A 17403-nucleotide genomic window follows, 5' to 3' on the forward strand; every position below is an offset into this window, starting at 1 on the left:
TCAGGTTGTTATTAGTAGAGTAGAGCAGCCTTTCATCAGGTTGTTATTAGTAGAGTAGAGCAGCCTTTCATCAGGTTGTTATTAGTAGAGTAGAGCAGCCTTTCATCAGGTTGTTATTAGTAGAGTAGGGCAGCCTTTCATCAGGTTGTTATTAGTAGAGTAGAGCAGCCTTTCATCAGGTTGTTATTAGTAGAGTAGGGCAGCCTTTCATCAGGTTGTTATTAGTAGAGTAGAGCAGCCTTTCATCAGGTTGTTATTAGTAGAGTAGCAGGGCAGCCTTTCATCAGGTTGTTATTAGTGGAGTAGAGCAGCCTTTCATCAGGTTGTTATTAGTAGAGTAGCAGGGCAGCCTTTCATCAGGTTGTTATTAGTAGAGTAGAGCAGCCTTTCATCAGGTTGTTATTAGTAGAGTAGAGCAGCCTTTCATCAGGTTGTTATTAGTAGAGTAGAGCAGCCTTTCATCAGGTTGTTATTAGTAGAGTAGAGCAGCCTTTCATCAGGTTGTTATTAGTAGAGTAGCAGGGCAGCCTTTCATCAGGTTGTTATTAGTAGAGTAGAGCAGCCTTTCATCAGGTTGTTATTAGTAGAGTAGAGCAGCCTTTCATCAGGTTGTTATTAGTAGAGTAGAGCAGCCTTTCATCAGGTTGTTATTAGTAGAGTAGAGCAGCCTTTCATCAGGTTGTTATTAGTAGAGTAGAGCAGCCTTTCATCAGGTTGTTATTAGTAGAGTAGAGCAGCCTTTCATCAGGTTGTTATTAGTAGAGTAGCAGGGCAGCCTTTCATCAGGTTGTTATTAGTAGAGTAGGGCAGCCTTTCATCAGGTTGTTATTAGTAGAGTAGAGCAGCCTTTCATCAGGTTGTTATTAGTAGAGTAGAGCAGCCTTTCATCAGGTTGTTATTAGTAGAGTAGAGCAGCCTTTCATCAGGTTGTTATTAGTAGAGTAGAGCAGCCTTTCATCAGGTTGTTATTAGTAGAGTAGAGCAGCCTTTCATCAGGTTGTTATTAGTAGAGTAGAGCAGCCTTTCAGCAGGTTGTTATTAGTAGAGTAGCAGGGCAGCCTTTCATCAGGTTGTTATTAGTAGAGTAGCAGGGCAGCCTTTCATCAGGTTGTTATTAGTAGAGTAGAGCAGCCTTTCATCAGGTTGTTATTAGTAGAGTAGCAGGGCAGCCTTTCATCAGGTTGTTATTAGTAGAGTAGCAGGGCAGCCTTTCATCAGGTTGTTATTAGTAGAGTAGAGCAGCCTTTCATCAGGTTGTTATTAGTAGAGTAGAGCAGCCTTTCATCAGGTTGTTATTAGTAGAGTAGCAGGGCAGCCTTTCATCAGGTTGTTATTAGTAGAGTAGAGCAGCCTTTCATCAGGTTGTTATTAGTAGAGTAGAGCAGCCTTTCATCAGGTTGTTATTAGTAGAGTAGAGCAGCCTTTCATCAGGTTGTTATTAGTAGAGTAGAGCAGCCTTTCATCAGGTTGTTATTAGTAGAGTAGAGCAGCCTTTCATCAGGTTGTTATTAGTAGAGTAGAGCAGCCTTTCATCAGGTTGTTATTAGTAGAGTAGCAGGGCAGCCTTTCATCAGGTTGTTATTAGTAGAGTAGAGCAGCCTTTCATCAGGTTGTTATTAGTAGAGTAGAGCAGCCTTTCATCAGGTTGTTATTAGTAGCTCTATGTTCTAGTCTAAGATCACTATCAGGGAAGGTGAATTACTCTATCACTGTGTCTCTAATATTCCTCACAGGAATTGAACAAGTGGATTAGCTAATAGAGTCTCTGGTGGCTCTTCTAGTTTCTTCTATTCAGGTAGCAGAAGAATAGACATGGTGGAGAGAGACAGGGGCTTGTTTAGGAAGGAGATAACACCGTGAACAAAGGGACCTTACAGTTCCACTGTCCTGGATGAGGCAGCCTGCCAGAGATACAACACTTCTTTAACCTATCCTCGCCCCATTGCCTCCTTGAACAAAGTCCACATGATTACTGGAACACCATGCAGAGACAGACCACACCTTGGCTCCAAGGCCGGACTCAGAGCTCGCATCCCAAATGGCAACCTATTCCCTATGTAGTGCACTACTTTTGAACGGGGCCCATAGGGTTCTGGTAAAAAAAAAAAAGTAGTGTGCTATATAGAGAATATTGTTCCATTTCAGATGCCTCCAGAGTAGTAAGTCATCCAGTCTGGTCTTGAAGGTTTCAGTCAATGGAACACAGGGGCGTGTTTCTAGTCTGTATTTTATAAGGCCTCAGCAGCCAATTATAAAGATCAGTGGCTAGTTACACTACAAACAAAAAAAAAAAAATTGACCAGGTTCCCATGATGCAATTGTAATCGACTGTCCACCACAACATAACCTAGAGTTTTTTTTTTTTTTTGGGGGGGGGGGGGGGGGTTTGCAATGTGTAGTCAGTGTTTGATTTCATTGTGTATTAGAAACATAGTTTTTACATCATCCTAGGGGAATTTTGTCCAAGGTTGCAACAGTAACTAAGGGGGGCAGGGTTTTGTGCAGGGTCCATTTAGGGGAGGCTTGCTTCATCTGTCTACAATCTTCAACCAATGGGAGGTGATTCGTGACAAAAAAATTGTGCTCAGTCATGACTGGAATAGAGAAACATCTGTTGCTAGGCACCCAGAACCTGATCTCCTAGCAACAGTGCCAGTTGGGATTGGGGGACTGTGGAGGTGGGAAGGGAGATGATGTGAGGAGATGGGGGGCCTGTTCTGTTGGAGGCAGACAGGTGGTGTGCTGCTCGGGGAGAGAGAGCTCAGAGGACAAGGTGTGATACACTGATAACCGAGGCGTGACCAGCTAGCCGCGTATAGCAGTCTTTCGCCTGCCGCTACAGCCAACAGAGAAATAGGTTTTGAAATGGCACCTGTCTGTGTCGTCACAGTGTGCTCAGCTATTACTGTTTCCTATCAGGTTGTTTAGTAATATGTTGTAAGTGTAAGACCAGACAACTGTGCTTCATGCAGAAATCCTGTCCAGAAATGACATTGTATGTGTTGCTATTCAATGACTAATTGGATGAATGAATCCAGATTGATTAGCTCGTATGGACATTGTGTGTTATCTTTGTTCCTTACATTAGGTATTCATTCAGTAACAGATTGAATTGCTGTATTTCCTATAAAAAGGAGATGTATAAAGTCATAGAAACAATCATCTCTCTCTCTCTGTCTCTCTCTCTCTGTCTCTCTCTCTCTGTCTCTCTCTGTCTCTCTCTCTGTCTCTCTCTCTGTCTCCCTCTCTCTCCGTGTCTGTCCGTCTGTCCGTCCGTCCGTCTGTCCGTCCGTCCGTCCGTCTTTCTCTCAGTTCAATTCAATTGACTTTATTGACATGGCAAGTTCATTATTGACATTGTCAAAGTATACATATCGAAAATAAAATATATATATAACTAAATGGTGGGACCAAGAGTAATAATAGTAGTAGTGGACATGGGATAACCATTAACAACAACAACAATATTAATGAGAACAACAATACATTAAAGCAATGGTAGTAGACCAGTGTCAACATGACTGAGAAGACACATGACCTGGTAGTAGACCAGTGTCAACATGGTAGGCTAACCAGGTAGGCTAGTTGAGAACACCTTTATTTAACCAGGTAGGCTAGTTGAGAACACCTTTATTTAACCAGGTAGGCTAGTTGAGAACACCTTTATTTAACCAGGTAGGCTAGTTGAGAACACCTTTATTTAACCTGGTAGGCTAGTTGAGAACACCTTTATTTAACCAGGTAGGCTAGTTGAGAACACCTTTATTTAACCTGGTAGGCTAGTTGAGAACACCTTTATTTAACCAGGTAGGCTAGTTGAGAACACCTTTATTTGACCAGGTAGGCTAGTTGAGAACACCTTTATTTCACCAGGTAGGCTAGTTGAGAACACCTTTATTTAACCAGGTAGGCTAGTTGAGAGCACCTTTATTTAACCAGGTAGGCGAGTTGAGAACACCTTTATTTAACCAGGTAGGCTAGTTGAGAACACCTTTATTTAACCTGATAGGCTAGTTGAGAACACCTTTATTTAACCAGGTAGGCTAGTTGAGAACACCTTTATTTAACCAGGTAGGTGAGTTGAGAACACCTTTATTTAACCAGGTAGGCGAGTTGAGAACACCTTTATTTAACCAGGTAGGTGAGTTGAGAACACCTTTATTTAACCAGGTAGGCTAGTTGAGAACAAGTTCTCATTTACAACTGTGACCTGGCCAAGATAAAGCAAAGCAGTGCGACACAAACAACAACACAGAGTTACACATGGAGTAAACAAACAACAACATAGAGTTACACATGGGATAAACAAACATACAGTCAATAATACAATAGAAAAAGTCTATATACAGTGTGTGCAAATGAGGTAGGATAAGGGAGGTAAGGAAATAAATAGGCCATAGTGGCGAAATTATTACAATATAGCAATTATACACTGGAGTGATAGATGTGCAGAAGACGAATGTGCAAGTAGAGATACTGGGGTGCAAAGAAACAAAATAAATAACAGTATGGGAATGAGGGAGTTGGATGGGATATTTACAGATGGGCCAGTGAAATATACCTGCTGGAGCGCGTGCTACGGGTGGGTGCTGCTATGGTGACCAGTGAGATATACCTGCTGGAGCGTGTGCTACGGGTGGGTGCTGCTATGGTGACCAGTGAGCTGAGATAAGGCTTTACCTAGGAACGACTTATAGATGACCTGGAGCCAGTGGGTTTGGTGGTGAATATGAAGCGAGGGTCAGCCAACGAGATCATACAGGTAGCAGTGGTGGTATATAGTATATAGGGCTTTGGTGACAAAACGGATGGCAAATGTGATGTGAAACTGCATCCAATTTGCTGAGTGTTGGAGGCTATTTTGTAAATGACATCACTGAAGTCAAGGATCGGTAGGATAGTCAGTTTTACGAGGGTATGTTTGGCAGCATGACTGAAGGATGCTGTGTTGCAAAATAGGAAGCCGATTCTAGATTTAATTTTGGATTGGAGATGATTAATCTGAGTCTGGAAGGAGAATTTACAATCCAACCAAAAACCTAGGTATTTGTCGTTGTCCACATATTCTAAGTCGGAACCGTCCAGAGTAGTGATGCTGGACGTGCGGGCAGCGATCGGTTGAAGAGCATGCATTTAGTTTTACTTGTCTTTAAGAGCAGTTGGAGGCCACGGAAGGAGATTTGTATGGCATTGAACCTCGTCTGGAGGTTTGTTAACACAGTGTCCAAAGAAGGGCCAGAAGTATACAGAATAGTGTCGTCTGCGTAGAGGTGGATCATAGAATCACCAGCAGCAAGAGAGTCGGCCCAAGAATTGAACCCTGTGGCACCTCCATAGAGACTGCCAGGGGTCTGGACAACAGGCCCTCCGATTTGACACACTGAACTCTGTCTGAGAAGTAGTTGATGAACCAGGCGAGGCAGTCATTTTAGAAACCAAGGCTGTTGAGTCTGCTGATAAGAATGTGGTGATTGACAGAGTCGAAAGCCTTGGCCAGGTCAATGAATACGGCTGCACAGTATTGTCTCTTATCGATGGCGGTTATGATATTGTTTAGGACCTTGAGCGTGGCTGAGGTGCACCCATGACCAGCTCGGAAACCAGATTGCGTAGCGGAGAAGGTCTGTTGGGATTGGAAATGGTCAGTGATCTGTTTGTTGACTTGGCTTTCGAAGACCTTAGATAGGCAGGGCAGGATGGATATAGGTCTGTAACAGTTTGGGTCCAGGGTGTCTCACCCTTTGAAGAGGGGGATGACTGCGGCAGCTTTCCAGTCCTTGGGGATCTCAGACGATATGAAAGAGAGGTTGAACAGGCTGGTAATAGGGGTTGCGACAATGACGGCGGATAGTTTCAGAAATAGAGGGTCCAGATTGTCAAGCCCAGCTGATTTATACGGGTCCAGGTTTTGCAGCTCTTTCAGAACATCTGCTATCTGGATTTGGGTAAAGGAGAACCTGGAGAGGCTTGGGTGAGGAGCTGCGGGGGGGGGGCGGAGCTGTTGGCCGAGGTTGGAGTAGCCAGGCGGAAGGCATGGCCAGCTGTAGAGAAATGCTTATTGAAATGTTTGATAATCATGGATTTAACGGTGGTGACCGTATTACCTCGCCTCAGTGCAGTGGGCAGCTGTGAGGAGGTGCTCTTTTTCTCCATGGACTTCACAGTGTCCCAGAACTTTTTGGAGTTGGAGCTACAGGATGCAAACTTCTGCCTGAAGAAGCTGGCCTTAGCTTTCCTGACTGACTGCGTGTATTGGTTCCTGACTTCCCTGAACAGTTGCATATCGCGGGGACTATTCGATGCTATTGCAGTCCGCCATAGGATGAACCAAGGGCTATATCTGTTCTTAGTTCTGCATTTTTTTGAACGGAGCATGCTTATCTAAAATGGTGAGGAAGTTACTTTTAAAGAATGACCAGGCATCCTCAACTTAGTTAATTTGGCTTTCAAAGACCTTAGAAAGACAGGGTAGGATAGATATGTCTGTAGCAGTTTGGGTCTAGAGATTGGTAATCAACAGATTGGTAACAGGGGTTGCAACAATGGCGGTGGATAATTTTAGAAAGAGAGGGTCCAGATTGTCTAGCCCAGCTGATTTGTTCGGGTCCAGGTTTTGCAGCTCTTTCAGAACATCTGCTATCTGGATTTGGGTGAAGGAGAAGCTGGGGAGTCTTGGGCAAGAGGGGGGTGCGGAGCTGTTGGCCGGGGTTGTGGTAGCCAGAAGGAAGGCATGGCCAGCTGGTTAAATAAAGGTGTTCTCACAGCAGTGGGCAGCTGCTCTTATTCTCCATGGACTTTACAGTGTTTCCTAGCCTCAGAGGAGGAGGTGCTTTGATTCTCCATGGACTTTACAGTGTTTCCTATCTTCAGAGGTGCTCTTATTCTCCATGGACTTTACAGTGCAGCCTCAGAGCAGTGCAGTGGGCAGCTGGGAGGAGGTGCTCTTATTCTCCATGGACTTTACAGTGTGGGCAGCTGGGAGGAGGTGCCTCATGGAGCAGTGGGCAGCTGGGAGGAGGTGCTCTTATTCTCCATCTTATTCTCCATGGACTTTACAGTGTTTCCTAGCCTCAGAGCAGTGGGCAGCTGGGAGGAGGTGCTCTTATTCTCCATGGACTTTACAGTGTTTCCTAGCCTCAGAGCAGTGGGCAGCTGGGAGGAGGTGCTCTTATTCTCCATGGACTTTACAGTGTTTCCTAGCCTCAGAGCAGTGGGCAGCTGGGAGGAGGTGCTCTTATTCTCCATGGACTTTACAGTGTTTCCTAGCCTCAGAGCAGTGGGCAGCTGGGAGGAGGTGCTCTTATTCTCCATGGACTTTACAGTGTTTCCTAGCCAGTGGGCAGCAGCTCTTATTCTCCATGGCAGTGTTTCCTAGCCTCAGAGCAGTGGGCAGCTGGGAGGAGGTGCTCTTATTCTCCATGGACTTTACAGTGTTTCCTAGCCTCAGAGCAGTGGGCAGCTGGGAGGAGGTGCTCTTATTCTCCATGGACTTTACAGTGTTTCCTAGCCTCAGAGCAGTGGGCAGCTGGGAGGAGGTGCTCTTATTCTCCATGGACTTTACAGTGTTTCCAGTAGTCTCAGAGCAGTGGGCAGCTGGGCTCTTATTCTCCATGGACTTTACAGTGTTTCCTAGTGCAGCAGTGGGCAGCTGGGAGGAGGTGCTCTTATTCTCCATGGACTTTACAGTGTTTCCTAGCCTCAGAGCCTCAGAGCAGTGGGCAGCAGCTCTTATTCTCCATGGACTTTACAGTGGCAGCTGGGAGGAGGTGCTCTTATTCTCCATGGACTTTACAGTGTCCCAGAACTTTTTGGAGTTAGAGCTACAGGATGCATATTTCTGTTTGAAAAGCTAGCCTCTGCTTTCCTGACTGACTGTGTGTTTTGGTTCCTGATTTCCCTGAACAGTTGCATATCGTGGGGACTATTCGATGCTACTGCAGTCCGCCACAGGATGTTTTTGTGCTGGTCAAGGGCAGTCAGGTCTGGAGTGAACCAAGAGCTACATCTATTCCTGGTTCTACATTTTTTTAATGGGGCAGGCTTATTTAAGATGGTAATGAAATTACTTTTAAAGAACGACCAGGCATCCTCGACTGACGGGATGAGGTCAATATCCTTCCAGGATACCCGGGCCAGGTCGATTAGAAAGGCCTGCTCGCAGAAGTGTTTTAGGGAGCGGTTGACAGTGATGAAGTGTGGTCGTTTGACCGCGGACCCATAGCGGATACAGGCAATGAGGCAGTGATCGCTGAGATCCTGGTTGAAAACAGCAAAGGTGTATATTGAGGGCAAGTTGGTCAGGATAATGTCTATGAGGGTGCCCATGTTTACGGATTTAGGGTTGTAACCTGGTGGTTTCCTTGATGATTTGTGTGAGATTGAGGGCATCTAGCTTAGATTGTAGGACTGCTGGGGTGTTAACCATATCCCAGTTTAGGTCACCTAACAGTCCGAACTCTGAAGATAGATGGGGACGATCAATTCACATATGGTGTCCAGGGCACAACTGCAAGCTGTAACAGGCGGCAACAGTGAGAGACTTATTTCTGGAGAGATACATTTTTTAAATTATTACCCCAAGCCCCATAAGATATTTAATGTCTGAGGGGTATTCAAGTCATCCCCATAAGAGTTAACAGGCATAAGGTCCTCTGCAGCTTTTTGTCCAGTGAGCTGAGAATTTGCCCAAGTCCATTGGCCAATCATGGTGAGAGCAGAGCAGACTGAGCATTCAACAGACCTCCCCACCTTATAGGGATGGGCAACTCCAGTCCTCGGGGACCAGAGAGGGCTCATTATTTCCCCCCATCTCTCGCAAACACAGCTGATTTGAAACTCATTGCATTTTGTGGCCTGTTGATTATTGGAGATCTGTGGTCTGGATTCAGGACAATAGGCAGATGGGTCACAACCCCGGTTTTAGGAAGAGCTGTCTGATAACTGAAGCTATAATGTTGAAGAGGGTCTGTCCGTAGCCTACTGTCAGTCTACCGTCTGACTGGTGGACCTTCCCCTGACAGAGCTGTCTGATAACTGAAGCTATAATGTTGAAGAGGGTCTGTCCGTAGCCTACTGTCAGTCTACCGTCTGACTGGTGGACTTTCCCCTGACAGAGCTGTCTGATAACTGAAGCTATAATGTTGAAGAGGGTCTGTCCGTAGCCTACTGTCAGTCTACCGTCTGACTGGTGGACCTTCCCCTGACAGAGCTGTCTGATAACTGAAGCTATAATGTTGAAGAGGGTCTGTCCGTAGCCTACTGTCAGTCTACCGTCTGACTGGTGGACCTTCCCCTGACAGAGCTGTCTGATAACATCCAGGACCATATCTGCTTTATGTCATGAACTTCCTCTCTGTCTCTCTCTCCTCTCTCTCCTCTCTCTCTCTCTCTCTCTCTCTCTCTCTCTCTCTCTCTCTCTCTCTCTCTCTCTCTCTCTCTCTCTCTCTCTGTCTCTCTCTGTCTCTCTCTGTCACTCACTCACTCACTCACTCACTCTCCTCTCTCGCTCTCTCTCTCCAGCCCTGACAGGAAAGATCCTCCACTCCATCTCAGCAGCAGGTTTTGAGATCTCAGCCTTGCAGATGGTAAGTAGCCTACATAGTTAGTCATCATAGTCAAATCTGTGCCATGCCACAGGGACCCACGGTTAGACCCACGGGTGATGATGATGATGATGATGATGATGATTTATGACATGATGGGTGATGATGATGATGGCGTTAACCTGTTTAGACCCACGGGTGATGATGATGATGATGGACCCACGGGTGATGATGATGATGATAATGTTTAGACGTTAACTGGGTGATGATGATGATGATGATGATGGCGTTAACCTGTTTAGACCCACGGGTGATGATGATGATGATGATGATGATGATGGCGTTAACCTGTTTAGACCCATGATGATGATGGATGATGATGATGATGATGATGATGGCGTTAACCTGTTTAGACGGGTGATGATGATGATGATGGCGTTAACCTGTTTAGACCCACGGGTGATGATGATGATGATGATGGCGTTAACCTGTTTAGACCCACGGGTGATGATGATGATGATGATGATGATGATGGCGTTAACCTGTTTAGACACACGGGTGATGATGATGATGATGATGATGATGATGATGATGATGGCGTTAACCTGTTTAGACCCACGGGTGATGATGATGATGATGATGATGATGATGATGGCGTTAACCTGTTTAGACCCACGGGTGATGATGATGATGATGATGATGGCGTTAACCTGTTTAGACCCACGGTGTAACGTCGTTCGTCTGTTGTATGAAGAGAGTCAGACCGAAATGCAGCGTGTAGGTTATTCATGACTTTAATGAAAATAATCGCGGTACATGAAATAACTGTATATGAAAACAACAAACGGAACGTGAAACCTATTACAGCCTATCTGGCGACTACAACACTAAGACAGGAACAAACACCCACAAATCACAACGAGAAAGTCAGGCTGTCTAAATACGGTTCTCAATCAGAGACAACGACAAGCACCTGCCTCTGATTGAGAATCGCCTCAGGCAGCCAAGCCTAACTAGACACACCCCTAATCAGCCGCAATCCCAAATAATACAAACCCCAATACGAAAACAACATATAAACCCATGTCACACCCTGGCCTACCCAAACATATAACAAAAACACAAAATATAATGACCAAGGCGTGACACACGGGTGATGATGATGATGGCGTTAACCTGTTTAGACCCACGGGTGATGATGATGATGATGGCGGTAACCTGTTTAGACCCACGGGTGATGATGATGATGATGATGGCGTTAACCTGTTTAGACCCACGGGTGATGATGATGATGATGATGGCGTTAACCTGTTTAGACCCACGGGTGATGATGATGATGATGATGATGATGATGGCGTTAACCTGTTTAGACCCACGGGTGATGATGATGATGATGATGGCGTTAACCTGTTTAGACCCACGGGTGATGATGATGATGATGATGGCGTTAACCTGTTTAGACCCATGGGTGATGATGATGATGATGATGATGGCGTTAACCTGTTTAGACCCACGGGTGATGATGATGATGATGATGGCGTTAACCTGTTTAGACCCACGGGTGATGATGATGATGGCGTTAACCTGTTTAGACCCACGGGTGATGATGATGATGGCGTTAACCTGTTTAGACACACGGGTGATGATGATGATGATGATGGCGTTAACCTGTTTAGACCCACGGGTGATGATGATGGCGTTAACCTGTTTAGACCCACGGGTGGTGATGATGCCGTTAACCTCTTAGTCCGCCCCATCCCGGATCCGGGATCGTGACTACAGCCTCAAGCTCATTACCATAACGCAAAATTAGCGATTTCTGAAAATTGCAAATTAAATTAAATAAATATGCCTGTCCTCAAGCTTATCCTTTTCTTAACAATCCTGTCGTCTCAGATTTTCAAAATATGCTTTAGAACCAGAGAAAATCAATAATTTGTGTAAGAGTGGTGATAGCTAGCTTAGCATTTAGCGTTAGCATTTAGCACGCAACATTCACAAAAACCAGCAAAGGGATCAAATAAAATAATTTACCTTTGAAGAACTTCAGATGTTTCAATGAGGAGACTCTCAGTTACATAGCAGATGTCCAGTTTTTCCTGAAAGATGCTTGTGTAGGACACAACATTCCGTTTTGTTACTATGCATTTGGCTACCGAAACTAACCGAAAATTCAGTCACCTAAACGTCAAACTTTTTTCCGAATTAACTCCATAATATCGACTGAAACATGGAAAACGTTGTTTGAATCAATCCTCAAGGTGTTTTGTCATATATCTCTTCATTGAAATGCCTTCCCTGGAAGCGTGCATTCTTCTCTGATTCGGATGGAAAAATACTGGTACCTGACTTTTGCGCACCAATTTCCACGCAGACACCGTGCGGGACACTTGGTAATTGTAGGCTCTTATGGTCAATCTTCCAATGATATGCCTACAAATACGTCACAATGCTGCAGACACCTGGGGGAAACGATGGGAAGTGTCCGTTCATTCCTGTCGCATTCACAGCCATATAAGGAGATCATGGAAAACGTGCCTCCAGAAATCCTGTTGATTTCCTGGTCACTCAAACATCTTGGTTTTGCCTGTAGATTTTGTTCTATGGCACTCACAGTGAAAATCTTTGCAGTTCTGGAAACGTCAGAGTGTCTTCTTTCCAAAACTATCAATTCCAAGCATAGTCGAGCATCTTTTCGTGACAAAATATTGAGCTTAAAACGGGCACGTCTTTTTATCCAAAAATGAAATACTGCCCCTAGAGTCTTAACAGGTTACTTCTTTGGGATAGGGGGCAGCATTTTCACTTTTGGATGAAAAGCCCAGAGTAAACTGCCGCCTCATTCCCAGATGCTAATATATTAGTAAACACTCTGAAGTTTCTAAAATGGTTTGAATGATGTCTGTGAGTATAACAGAACTCATATGGCAGGCAAAAACTTCTACTGTGATGTGGGGCCGGATGAGAGCTCTTTGAGTCAGTGGTCTGGCAGAGAGCCAGGTCCTGGTCACACGCATTTCACATGATAGCGACCTGCGTCCCATTGCTTTTCTACCGACAATGGAATTCTCCGGTTGGAACATTATTGAACATTTATGATAAAAACATCCTAAAGATTGATTCTGTACTTCGTTTGACAAGTTTCTTCGACCTGTAATATAACATTTTGAACTTTTTGTCCGACTGGACCTGAACGTGCGTTTGGATTTGTTTACCGAATGCGCGTATGGATTTGTTTACCAAACTCCCTAACAAAAGAAGCTGTTTGGACATAAATCGACATAAATGATGGCCATTATCGAACAAAACAAACATTTATTGTGGAACTTCAATTCCCAGGAGTGCATTCTGATGAAGATCATCAAAGGTAAGTGAATATTTATAATGCTATTTCTGACTAATGTTGACTGCGCAACATGGCTGATATTTCTTTTGGCTGGTTTGGGTTCTGAGCGCCGTTCTCAGATTATGCTTTTTCTAAATCTGACACAGCGTTTGCATTAAGAGAAGTGTATCTAAAGTTCCATGCATAACTTTTTTTTTCATCAACATTTATAATGAGTATTTCTGTGAATTCATGAAGCTCTCTGCACAATCGCCGTAAGTTTTAGAACTACTGAACGTAACGCGCCAATGTAAAATGAGATTTTTTTAAATATAAATATGCACTTTATCGAATAAAACATACATGTATTGTGTAACATGAAGTCCTATAAGTGCCATCTGATGAAGATCATCAAAGGTTCGTGATTCATTTTATCTCTATTTGTTCTTTTTGTGACTCTTTGGCTGGAAAAATGGCTGGGTTTTTCTGTGAGGTGGTGGTGACCTAACATAATCATTTGTGGAGCTTTCGCTGTAAAGCATTTTTGAAATCAGACACTGTGGCTGGATTAACGAGAATGTAAATCTTTTAAATGATGCCTAATACTTCTTTGTTTGAGAAATTTGATTTATGAAATTTCTGTTGATTTGTATTTGGCGCCCTGCAATTTTATTGGCTGTTGGCGAAGGGTTCCCAGACAGGTTAACCTGTTTAGACCCACGGGTGATGATGATGGCGTTAACCTGTTTTGACCCACGGGTGATGATGATGATGATGATGATTTCATAGCTCTGCCAGAGGCTGCCCTCACCTCTCTGTTCTTCTGGAAGGGGTCTCTGCCCGGCTGCCCTCACCTCTCTGTTCTTCTGGAAGGGGTCTCTGCCAGGCTGCCCTCACCTCTCTGTTCTTCTAGAAGGGGTCTCTGCCAGGCTGCCCTCACCTCTCTGTTTTTCTAGAAGGGGTCTCTGCCAGGCTGCCCTCACCTCTCTGTTCTTCTGGAAGGGGTCTATGCCAGGCTGTCCTCACCTCTCTGTTCTTCTGGAAGGGGTCTCTGCCAGGCTGCCCTCACCTCTCTGTTCTTCTGGAAGGGGTCTCTGCCAGGCTGCCCTCACCTCTCTGTTCTTCTGGAAGGGGTCTCTGCCAGGCTGTCCTCACCTCTCTGTTCTTCTGGAAGGGGTCTCTGCCAGGCTGTCCTCGCCTCTCTGTTCTTCTGGAAGGGGTCCCGGCCCTGTGCATCCCAATTACTTTAATTTGTGTAGCACATTAAATTACAGAGAAATCTCAAAGAAAAACAAAATAACTAAACAAAGAATACAAAAATAATCAAGACAGTTAAAATGACAGGGGAACAGTAAGGAGAGAGTGATGGACAGTGTTGACCCTGGGGCAGGCAGGGGCACAGTAGGGAGAGAGTGATGGACAGTGGCAGGCAGGGGCACAGTAAGGAGAGAGTGATGGACAGTGTCGACCCTGGGGCAGGCAGGGGAACAGTAAGGAGAGAGTGATGGACAGTGGCAGGCAGGGGCACAGTAAGGAGAGAGTGATGGACAGTGTTGACCCTGGGGCAGGCAGGGGCACAGTAAGGAGAGAGTGATGGACAGTGTTGACCCTGGGGCAGGCAGGGGCACAGTAGGGAGAGAGTGATGGACAGTGGCAGGCAGGGGCACAGTAAGGAGAGAGTGATGGACAGTGGCAGGCAGGGGCACAGTAAGGAGAGAGTGATGGACAGTGTCGACCCTGGGGCAGGCAGGGGCACAGTAGGGAGAGAGTGATGGACAGTGTCGACCCTGGGGCAGGCAGGGGAACAGTAGGGAGAGAGTGATGGACAGTGGCAGGCAGGGGCACAGTAAGGAGAGAGCGATGGACAGTGTCGACCCTGGGGCAGGCAGGGGCACAGTAAGGAGAGAGTGATGGACAGTGTTGACCCTGGGGCAGGCAGGGGCACAGTAGGGAGAGAGTGATGGACAGTGGCAGGCAGGGGCACAGTAAGGAGAGAGTGATGGACAGTGGCAGGCAGGGGCACAGTAAGGAGAGAGTGATGGACAGTGTCGACCCTGGGGCAGGCAGGGGCACAGTAGGGAGAGAGTGATGGACAGTGTCGACCCTGGGGCAGGCAGGGGAACAGTAGGGAGAGAGTGATGGACAGTGGCAGGCAGGGGCACAGTAAGGAGAGAGCGATGGACAGTGTCGACCCTGGGGCAGGCAGGGGCACAGTAGGGAGAGAGTGATGGACAGTGGCAGGCAGGGGCACAGTAAGGAGAGAGTGATGGACAGTGTTGACCCTGGGGCAGGCAGGGGCACAGTAAGGAGAGAGTGATGGACAGTGTTGACCCTGGGGCAGGCAGGGGAACAGTAGGGAGAGAGTGATGGACAGTGGCAGGCAGGGGCACAGTAAGGAGAGAGTGATGGACAGTGTCGACCCTGGGGCAGGCAGGGGCACAGTAAGGAGAGAGTGATGGACAGTGTTGACCCTGGGGCAGGCAGGGGAACAGTAGGGAGAGAGTGATGGACAGTGGCAGGCAGGGGCACATTAAGGAGAGAGTGATGGACAGTGTTGACCCTGGGGCAGGCAGGGGAACAGTAAGGAGAGAGTGATGGACAGTGTTGACCCTGGGGCAGGCAGGGGAACAGTAAGGAGAGAGTGATGGACAGTGTTGACCCTGGGGCAGGCAGGGGCACAGTATGGAGAGAGTGATGGACAGTGTTGATGCTGGAGCAGCTATCTGCTAGATGTGTAGAGTGATGCTGGAGCGGCTATCTGCTAGATGTGTGGAGTGATGCTGGAGCGGCTATCTGCTAGATGTGTAGAGTGATGCTGGAGCAGCTATCTGCTAGATGTGTAGAGTGATGCTGGAACAGCTATCTGCTAGATGTGTAGAGTGATGCTGGAGCAGCTATCTGCTAGATGTGTAGAGTGATACTGGAGCAGCTATCTGCTAGATCTGTATAGTGATGCTGGAGCAGCTATCTGCTAGATGTGTAGAGTGATGCTGGAGCAGCTATCTGCTAGATGTGTAGCGTGATGCTGGAGCAGCTCTCTGCTAGATGTGTAGCGTGATGCTGGAGCAGCTATCTGCTAGATGTGTAGAGTGATGCTGGAGCAGCTACCTGCTCAATGTGTAGAGTGATGCTGGAGCAGCTATCTGCTAGATGTGTAGAGTGCTATAGACTCTGCCACTTCAGTAAAAACATAATTTGATGTGCGGACTTTCTTTTATACAATGCACGTTTTCATTGCTTGCTAGTAAATAAATAAATCAGTATTCTTAAAAAAAAAAGGTTGTGTGAGTCTGACTATTCATTCATTATTCAACAGCAGTGGACAAGGTTGTTCTGTCTCTAAGGACAGTGATGCTGTGTCAAACAGACAATGTGCCAACCCTCTCCAACCTGGCATGGTATAATTTGATACGGAATCTTTTCTTAATTTGTAGACTAATCCATGCTCATCAGGCCCGGTCCTGGCCGATATCAAATAGAATGTTATTTGTCACATAGACATATTTAGTAGATGTTAGACTAGTGAAATGCTGGTGTTCCTAGCTCCAACAGCGCAGTAATATCTAACAATACACACAAATCTAAAGTAAAATAATTCAGTTAAGAAATATTAGGACGCGCAATGTCTTAGTCCAGAGTATAAATACAGTACAATGATCTGTAAGGTCCCTCAAATTGAGCAGTGAGTCCAGGGAGGTTTTCCAATGCCTTGTAAAGAAAGGGACCTATTGGAATATGGGTAAATATAAAAATATAAAAAAACAGACATTGAATACCCCTTAGAGCATGGTGAATGTATTAATTACATTTTGGATGGTGTATCAATACACCCAGTCATTACAAAGATACAGGTGTCCTTCTCAACTCAGTTGCCGGAGAGGAAGGAAACTGTTCAGGGATTTTACCATAAGGCCAATAGTGACTTTAAAACGGGTACAGAGTTTAATGGCTGTGATTGGAGAAAACTGAGGATGGATCAACATTGTAGTTACTCCACAATACTAACCTAAATGAAAGAGTGAAAAGAAGGAAACCTGTACAGAATATAAATATTCCCAAACATTCATCCTGTTTGCAATAACACATGTAAGTAAAACATAAAGGAAATTATCTTTATGGGTGGGTTGCCCAACAGTGATTAACTCTTCAACAAGATTAAATCAAGGTTTATCTACTAATCTTGTTGCACCAAATGTAAAACCTATTTTTAAATTAATCCCAGTTAAATTAAATCCTTCCTCTAATCTAAATTTAGTTTTCACTTAAACCCAGATTAATTTTAAACATGTTTCTCAATGAATAATAATTAATAAAAAATCATTTAGATTGGGAGATTAATTCTAAACTGCCACTTGAGGTGGTTGAACTAATGAAATGGGCAGCATATCTACTGTGGCGAGACCAAAACGAGCTCCTCAGAGAACAATTAGAGACAGGTTGAATCCTGTTGAGTTTTATTTTTTATTTTTTTAACCTTTATTTAACTAGGCAAGTCAGTTAAGAACAAATTCTTATTTTCAATGACGGCCTGGGAAC

At 45.2% G+C, this 17403-nt stretch overlaps 1 protein-coding gene across 2 annotated transcripts in view; it reads left to right on the forward strand.

Moving 5' to 3' along the window:
- nme7 (NME/NM23 family member 7) overlaps positions 1 to 17403 on the forward strand; it is a 119478-nt gene that overhangs the window by 49887 nt on the left and 52188 nt on the right. For both annotated transcript variants that reach the window (XM_046299640.1, XM_046299641.1), the window contains one exon: positions 9520 to 9584. In XM_046299640.1, the coding sequence (XP_046155596.1) occupies positions 9520 to 9584 (65 nt within the window). The remainder of the gene's footprint in view (positions 1 to 9519; positions 9585 to 17403) is intronic.

The sequence above is a fragment of the Oncorhynchus gorbuscha genome, linkage group LG02 (genome assembly GCF_021184085.1).
Source record: "Oncorhynchus gorbuscha isolate QuinsamMale2020 ecotype Even-year linkage group LG02, OgorEven_v1.0, whole genome shotgun sequence".
In the NCBI taxonomy this organism is placed as follows: domain Eukaryota; kingdom Metazoa; phylum Chordata; class Actinopteri; order Salmoniformes; family Salmonidae; genus Oncorhynchus; species Oncorhynchus gorbuscha.